This window comes from Mus pahari, chromosome 3 (genome assembly GCF_900095145.1).
Source record: "Mus pahari chromosome 3, PAHARI_EIJ_v1.1, whole genome shotgun sequence".
Lineage (NCBI taxonomy): Eukaryota > Metazoa > Chordata > Mammalia > Rodentia > Muridae > Mus > Mus pahari.
Window position 1 is genome coordinate 139,505,750 of NC_034592.1, and position 8,425 is coordinate 139,514,174.

The following is an 8,425-nucleotide window of genomic DNA, read 5'->3' on the forward strand; positions in this document are numbered from 1 at the left end:
TGTGTGTGTGTGTGTGTGAATGTTTGCCTGATCAAGTCTGCGCACCTTGTATGTGTGCATGCATACCCATGGAGGCCAGAAGAGACCATCAGATCTCCTAAGGCTAGAGTTGCGCAGTTGTGAGCTACCATGTGTGTGCTAAGACTCTAACCTGAAGAGAAGTCAATGCTTTTAATACTTGCTCAGAAACATCTTTTTATTTACTTAATTTGTGTGTGTCTGTGGGTCTGTGTGTGTGTGGGTGTATATGTGTGTTTGTGGGTCTCTGTGTGTGGGTGTATGTGTGTGCATGTGTGTGTATCTGTCATGTATAAGCAGTGGCGAGAGGGCAACCTGAATGAATTGGCTCGCTCTTACCATGTGGGTCCTCTGAATTGAACTCAGGATGTCAGGCTTGGTGGCAAGTACCTGAAGCCATTGAGCTTTCTCATGCACCCTGATGAACGTTGTTTAAAAACTACTTCTTGGGGGCTGGAGAGATGGCTTAGAGGGTAAGAGCAGGCTCTGCTCCTCCAGAGGTTCTGAGTTCAATTCCCAGCAACCACATGGTGGCTCATAAACATCTGTAATGACATTTGGTCCCCCTTTCTGGCTTGCAGGCAAATGTGCAGGCAGAATGCTGTACATATAACAAATATATCTAAAACAACAACAACAAACAAAAAACATACTCCTTTAATGTTGAATATTAACTGGTGGCCATTTTTATTTTACTATTATTACTTGATATCATTCCTTTCATAGTCACATGGTCCATTTATGACTTGTAGCAGCTGTATAATATCCTAGGCTGTTATTAGCAATCAAGATAATACAACTCCATTACTGTTCAGTGTCTACTGTATATGCCAAGTGGAATGGGTAAGAGTCAGGAACCAGTAAGAGGAACAAAGGAGAGCAAGAATTCCCAGTACCCACGTGAGCTCACAACCATCTCTAACTCCAGTTCCAGAGGATCTGATGCCTTCTGGCCTCCGTGGGCATCCTGTATAAAACTGGTCAACAGATATACATGGAGGCAAAACACTTAAAAACATTTATTTAATTAAATGAAAACTAAACCTAAAACTTGCTGGATGTGTGGTACGCGTCTTTAATCCCAGCACTTGGGAGGCAGAGTCATGTGGATCTTTGTGAGTTGAAGGCCATCATGGTCTACACAGCAAACTTCAGGCTCAGTGGGGAAAGACATTTGAAGCCAAGCCTCATGACCTAAGTTCTATTTCTAGCACCTACATAGTGGAGGAGAGAACTGACTCCAAAAACTTGTCTGTGACCACACTTGGGCTATCGCACTTATACATACATGTATACACACACACACACACACACACACACACACACACACACACGCACAAACTCTAAATGGTATCATAAATTAAAGCTTTTTTTGTTTGTTTGTTTGTTTTGAGACAGGGTGTAGTTTGAATAGAAATGGTCTCCATAGACTCATGTGTTGAAATGCTTGGCCCACAGGGACTGGCACTATTAGGTGTGGCTTTATTGAAGTATTATTTGGTGTTACTATGAGGGTAGGTTTTGAGGTTTCGCATATGCTCAAGCTACAGGCATTATTGCACACAGTCTCCTTCTGCTGTCTGCAGATCAAGATATAGAACTCTCCACTCCCTCTCTAGCACCCTGTTTGCGTGCATACCATCCCCCATGACAATAATGGACTAAACCTTGGAAACTGCAGGCCAGCCTCAAGTAAATGCTACCTTTATAAGAGTTACCATGGTCATGGTGTCTCTTCACAGCAATGACACCCTAAGACACAGGTTTTCTCTGTGTAGCCTTGGCTGTCCTAGAACTCACGTTGTATACCAGCTGGCCTCAAATTCAGAGATCTACCCAGCTCTGCCTTCCAAATGCTGGGATTAAAGGTATATAACATTATACCTGACTGTTGCAGTTTGTCCTAATTACTGTTCTATTACCATGACAAAGGCAACCTATAAAAGAAAGCATTTAATTAGGGTCTGGAAGTTTCAGAGTGTTAGAAACCACAATCAAATCAAAGTTTTCAGTTATAATACCATATCATCTCCCATTTATACCCCATAAATGTGGTTCATACAGATTCCTTGCACCCTCATTACATTATGTATGGTAAATTCGTTCACACACTCCTCACCTTCATTAGATCAATCCGAGACTGACTCAGCTGTTGGATACATTCTATCATCTTCTTCCTCTCCTCCAAGGAACTAAAATTGAAACAATGTAAATAGATATATCAATCCTTGCTAAATAAGTATTCCAGGTGTACTGGGAGCACGTGGGCAGCTCTAAAGCATCTGCACCAATAAAAAGAAAGAGCAGCTTAGAAGGAACAATCAATGAGGAACTCAAATACACTCCTAGAAACTTTCTTTGTTCCCATAAGGAGTGCTAGGTCACAAAGAAGGTCCCAAAATGTCAATGCTGCTGACAAAGTCCTAGAATGATGGCCCAGGCCAGATTCTTTTTTTTTTTTTTTTTTTTTTTTTTTTTTTTTTTTTTTTTTTTTTTGAGACAGGGTTTCTCTGTATAGCCCTGGCTGTCCTGGAACTCACTTTGTAGACCAGGCTGGCCTCGAACTCAGGAATTCGCCTGCCTCTAGAAAGCTCAACTCCACATTCCTCAGAACTCTCAGTGTGGGTTTCTGTTTGTCAAGAGAGCCACTACTTCCCATCTCTGTCTCTGATGGGGGCAAAGTGTGTCTAGTTCCCACTAAACCACAGCAGTCTGCATCAGCTCAAGGACCACGCCTTTCAGACCATCACATAAAACCCACTCGCTTTTCTGCCAGGCTGCCTGCTGCTCTCTACTCTCAGCTGCAGCCCAGCAATCTCCTACCTATGGAGTGGTCTGGTTTGGTGTTTTGTTGCACTTGTTTACAAGAAGTTCCTTCTGAACCAAGAAGGTCCACCCAGGCTTCTGCTGAGTTATGATCCAAGCACGAACTAGTAGCTAGGAAGGTTTAACTCTGTACTTCATCTTCCACTATCTACAGTGTTACAGCTGGGGACATAATCTCATGGGAATTGGACTTGGACCGCTCTGAATCTTATAACATCTGGCTCCATTTGTAACTGCTCATTGGTTGAAACATAATAAACACACCTGTTTGAAATGTTGACACAAACAGCAGGAGGTAGGCATTATTATCCCTGACTGAGCTACTGTGTAATCAGGTTGAAAAAAACTTTTGCTAAGTCTTAGCCGCCTGAAGACAGAAGTACCACAATTGGCCTCTGTAGTACTGAAACCCATGGCAATAACAAAATCTAGGAGGGATTTTTTTCAGAATGTAGAGACATTATTAAGCAGATAAATTAAAAAGGAACAAAATTAATACACCTTAGAACGTACGTGTGTGTGTATGTGTGTGTGTGTGAGTGTGTGTGTGTGTTGTTTCCATAGCCTAAGCTGGTCCAGAACTTAGTGTGTAGCTTAGGTTGACCTAGAACTCACAACCGTCCTCCCAAGTACTAGGGTTACGGGATGAGCCATCATCATATGCATGTTTAATATAACCATGTTTACTTTCTGGAAAAACCTTCAGAAATCAGCATTTAATCAAAAATTGAAGGAATAAAAGGTGTTTGTCTGAATAGGATGCCACATAAAAACTCAGAGCCCAGAGCAAGGGCGTAGATGCGGGAAATTGATTTGGGAGCATAGAGCCTGGAAACAGCAGCTGCGGGGCTGGGAAAGATGAAAGAAGAAATGAGCCAGACGGTGGCAGCACAGCTTTCATCCCAGTACTCGGGAAGCAGAGAGGCAGGTGGGTCTTGCTCAGCTTTGCTGTTCCTTGTGTGAGGTCTACAGCACACATGGCTACGCTTGATATGTAGATAGTACAGTAGAAGAACTAAACATTTTAAGTTCATCACACTGAGAAGATTTCAATATGTGTCTGCGTGTGGGTTTGAGCCCATGAGTGGCCTCTGTGGAGACCAGAGGTGGGTGTTAGGCCTAGAGCTAGAGTTACACACATGAGCTGCCAAGGAGATTGGTGTGGGTGCTGGGAACGGATCTGGGGATGCTCTAGGACAGGAAGTGCTCCTAACCTCCGAGCCACATCTCTGGCCCTCACTTAATCTAATTTTAGATAAAACAAACAGCGGTTGGCTACAGTACAGGCTAACACAAGTCTAAAGAGCCCCATAGACTCCACCTCAGAGGCAGAAGGAAGGGTCCAAGAAACCTACTGTACATAAGTAATGTTCCTTTGGATTTGCCTAGAACCAAATGTACTTCCCATAAATATCTGCTAAACAAATCAATAGTGTCTGGGTCTTTGAGGAGAAAAGTTAGAAGAAAGTCCACCAGTTCACAGGTAATAAAGTAATTGATGGGTAACCAATACAGATAAGATGGGTTATAAAAAGGCAAAGTAAAAGCCCTGAACTCTGTGACCCAGGCAACAGTTCCGGCCCTTTGGTGATGCTTTTTTTTTCACTCTGCTTCCACTCTCAAAGTTCTAAAGCATAGGTTCTGACAGAACTCAGGACAAGTCTTTGTTTTTTTTTGGTTTTTTTTTGGTTTTTATTTTTCGAGACAGGGTTTCTCTGTATAGCCCTGGCTGTCCTGGAACTCACTTTGTAGACCAGGCTGGCCTCGAACTCAGAAATCCTCCTGCCTCTGCCTCCTGAGTGCTGGGATTAAAGGCATGCGCCACCACACCCAGCAAAGACCACTTTTAAAGCATATAATCACTGAATATTCAGCTAAGATCTTTAAAAGAATGGCATCTCTAACTTAGACCCCAGAACCTCCAGCCATATACAGAAATATCTACATATGTGCGTGCATAAAGCGGTCATGGCACAATTATGTTTTTTAATGGTTTACACGCAAAGACACACCCCAGTCCTCAGACACCCTTAAGACCTACAGAGAGGGTGGTAACTTTGACTTTTCTTGCTAATGTTTTCCCTGCTCGTTCCTATACAGTTCTAGTGCATATAATTCAATTAGTCTGAATTTGAGAGTAAAAAGTTGGTCACTATAAACTTCATGAACTCTTATTGGCAAAGCTCTTTGAAATAGAAACTAAATACAAGCCCTGCACAGCAGAAACAGCAAGCAGGGGTTGTTTTAAAGCCTGCCGCAGTACTGAAATGAGAATGGGTGAACCCCAAGCTCTTGGGCTTTGTTTCCGAACAGTGAAGAAAGTGTGTCTAGTCTATCACTATGCGTTTCCTTATCCTCACCTTATTCCCAGATTTTCCAGACGATCCTCATCCAAAAAGGGCAGAAACGAGCCGGTGATTTTATTGTCTATGGAAAAGGAACAAGTAAAAAGGTTATTTATAGCACGTATTTTCCAGTGTCTTTCCGTTTGAATCTATCAGAACTTGCTCAGCTTGTATGGACTAAGAACCTACTGCAGTGAACCATGTGATCAACGGCCAGCCTTCCACAGCTACCGGTTCCTTATTTATGGTATTAATGGAAAATATTCAGGAAAAAAAAAACTACATCTGTACTGAACATGTAAACACTTCTGTACATTATTGTAGATAACATGTAAAAATACAGTACAACAACAATTTACATTTCATGTGGTATTATAAGTAATGCAGAGATGATGTAAAGTTTACAGATGTGGGTGTACACAGGTTAGATGCAAACACTATGTCATTTTATGTATTGGACTTAAGCATCAGATTTTAGTTACATGATTGGGTCTTAGAACAAATGCTTTTCAGGTACTAGGACACAAATGCATCATGTTTAAAATATACACACACACACATATATATTTAATATTGTATATATTTCTAAAGTATAAATCACAAATCATTTAAAATATATTAAATATATATTTAATTTTTTGTGTGTGTTGTGTGTGTGCACCAGGACTGGACACATGGAAGGCATCGAGTGTCTTCACTACACTCTGCCTGTCACTCTGAGACAAGGTCTCTTTGCTGAACCTGGGGCTTGCATTTGTCTAGGTTGAAAGCCAGCAATCGCCAGCCAGCCCTTCCTGTCAACATCCCACCTCAGAACGGACTACTAGTGTTTACAGGTGACATTCATCTTGTTATGTGGGTGCTGTGATCTAAACTCCAGATTATGGAGTAATTATTCCTACACAAAGAACTATCTCCAGCCCTCCCTCCCTCCCTTATTTATTTGTTTATTTAAATTTCTGAAGCAGGGTTTCACTATGTTGCTCTAGCTATCCTGAAATCCATGTAGAACAGTCTGGCCTCAATCTCAACAGAAATCAACTTGCCTCTTCCCCCCTAAGTGTTAGGAGTAAAGGGATGTACCATTATGGCTGGGCGCGCGTGTGTGTGAGAATCCTGCCTCATAGCTATGTTAGTCTCAAGTTTCTAAGGCTGGGTAGTAGTGGTAACCAGCACGCCTTTAATCCCAGCACTCGGGAGGCAGAGGCAGGCAGATTTCTGAGTTCGAGGCCAGCCTGGTCTACAGAGTGAGTTCCAGTGAGTACAGCCAGGGCTATACAGAGAAAACCTTTCTCAAAAACCAAAAAGAAAAAAAAGAAAAAAGTTATTAAGGATTAAACCCAGGCCTTTTTACATACTAGGCAGGTAACCTGCCACTGAGCTACAGTCCCAGCCCATACCATTCTTTTGATACATTTTACTTTTAAAATCTTATATAGGTTTTGTGACAAAAGCAATGGAAAAGGAAAGTGAAACCTAATTATATATTTGAGTTCTGCCAGATCATCAGCTTCATGTTTTTAAAGCCAGGGCTGGCAGCAGGGCTAGAGAAGGACATTTAAATCAATTGTTCTTAGAACCATCCACTTCAAACCAGAAGAGCACCCAGAGTTTTAGTTCTAAAACACCTTTGAAAGCAAACAACCCTCTGTGTTTTGAAAGAATTATATATACATACATGTACTTTTTTTTTCTTTCCAAACAGTTAATTCTACCTCTTCTGGAGCTCAGATTCTACAACTCTGGACTCTATTTTCACATAAACAAAAACCTTCTTTTTCAAATTAACAAGAAAAAAAGAGGCAGTGTTCTTCTGAAAAATAAAAGTTGAAGTGAAAACAGTACTTTTGTATTTTTTTTCTATCATGAAAAACAGTTACCAAATGTAAAAAGCCCAAATAATATAAAGTAGCAAATACCAATTTACTTACGTTCAAACTGATACCTACTGTTTAACATGAGATAATAGATGTATCTCTATCCAATGATGTAAATTTATATAAAAAAGATTGTCATATAACCAATTTTTCCCACTCAATATCCTAAACTTAGTTCTCAGTGATGAAAGCCTATATCTTTCTTAGTGGATACTTTGTATTCTACAACATATACCAATCCAAATCCATTTGGTGTGTGTGTGTGTGTGTGTGTGCGCGCGCGCGCACACGCATGCTTGGGTAGGGGTGCATTTGCACATCTGTGTATCTGCTTATTGGGAGCTGGAGGTCAATGTCAGGCGTCTTCCCTCCTTCCTCCTCTGCTCGGTATTTTTCTAAGATTTAATCACTTTTTATGTATGCGTAGGTGTGCCCATGTGAGTTTATGTATACATTTCAGAAACAGTGCTTGGCCAGCAAACCTCAGGAACTTTCTTTCTCCTGTCACCCTCACCTCTAGGATTATCAATATGCACCACTACACCCAACTTTTTTTGTGTGGGTGGTAGAATTCAGAACACAGTTCCTCATGCTTGCATGGTTACTGACTGATTGGGGGGTGTGACTTAGTGGCACAGTCCACACAGAGCATAAATAAAGCCCTGGGTATGATCCTCCATATAAACACACACACAGAAAAGTCTACCCCTCCCTAAGAAGCTTATAGATGTGTATAGCAGTCCTTCAAAGTACAGACATATAACTATTCACTGTAAGCCAAAAAGCATTGCCAAACAGCCCATAGTTGACCAAACGGACACTTCTATCAACCTTACTGGTTACACATATTTCATCTAACATTTTTTCTAATTATCAAATTAAAACCCAGTATTTAGTATTGAGTGGGAGCTGCTTTACTTCTTTCCTGGCAGTTTGTCAATGGTCTCTTGCGTTTTTACTTTTTTTTTTTTTTTTTTAAGATTTATTTATTTATTTTATGCATATAAGTACACCACTGTTCTCTTCAAACACACCAGAAGAGGGCATCAGGTCCCATTAGAGACGGTTGTGAGCCACCATGTGGGTGCTGAGAACTGAACTCAGGACTTCTGGAAGAACAGTCAGTGCTCTTAACCGCTGAGCCATCTCTCCGGCCCTACTTAGTTTTCTATTGACTAGATGATCTTCTCTTGCCTTGGTTGATTTTCTAATTTTGACTATGTTCCAATGGTATTTTGTTTTGAGATAAGATCTCATTATCTGGGCTGGTGAGATGGCTCAGTGGGTAAGAGCACCCGACTGCTCTTCCAAAGGTCCGGAGTTCAAATCCCAGCAACCACATGGTGGCTCATAACCATC

The 8,425-nt window shown here is 41.2% G+C and overlaps 1 protein-coding gene across 2 annotated transcripts in view; it reads right to left on the reverse strand.

Annotated features, from left to right (window-relative positions):
• Positions 1–8,425, reverse strand: part of Samhd1 (SAM and HD domain containing deoxynucleoside triphosphate triphosphohydrolase 1) — a 37,071-nt gene that overhangs the window by 26,424 nt on the left and 2,222 nt on the right. For both annotated transcript variants that reach the window (XM_021193534.2, XM_021193535.2), the window contains exons 2-3: positions 5,205–5,271; positions 2,138–2,210 (exon numbers count right to left, since the gene is read on the reverse strand). In XM_021193534.2, coding sequence (XP_021049193.1) covers positions 2,138–2,210; positions 5,205–5,271 — 140 coding nt within the window. The remainder of the gene's footprint in view (positions 1–2,137; positions 2,211–5,204; positions 5,272–8,425) is intronic.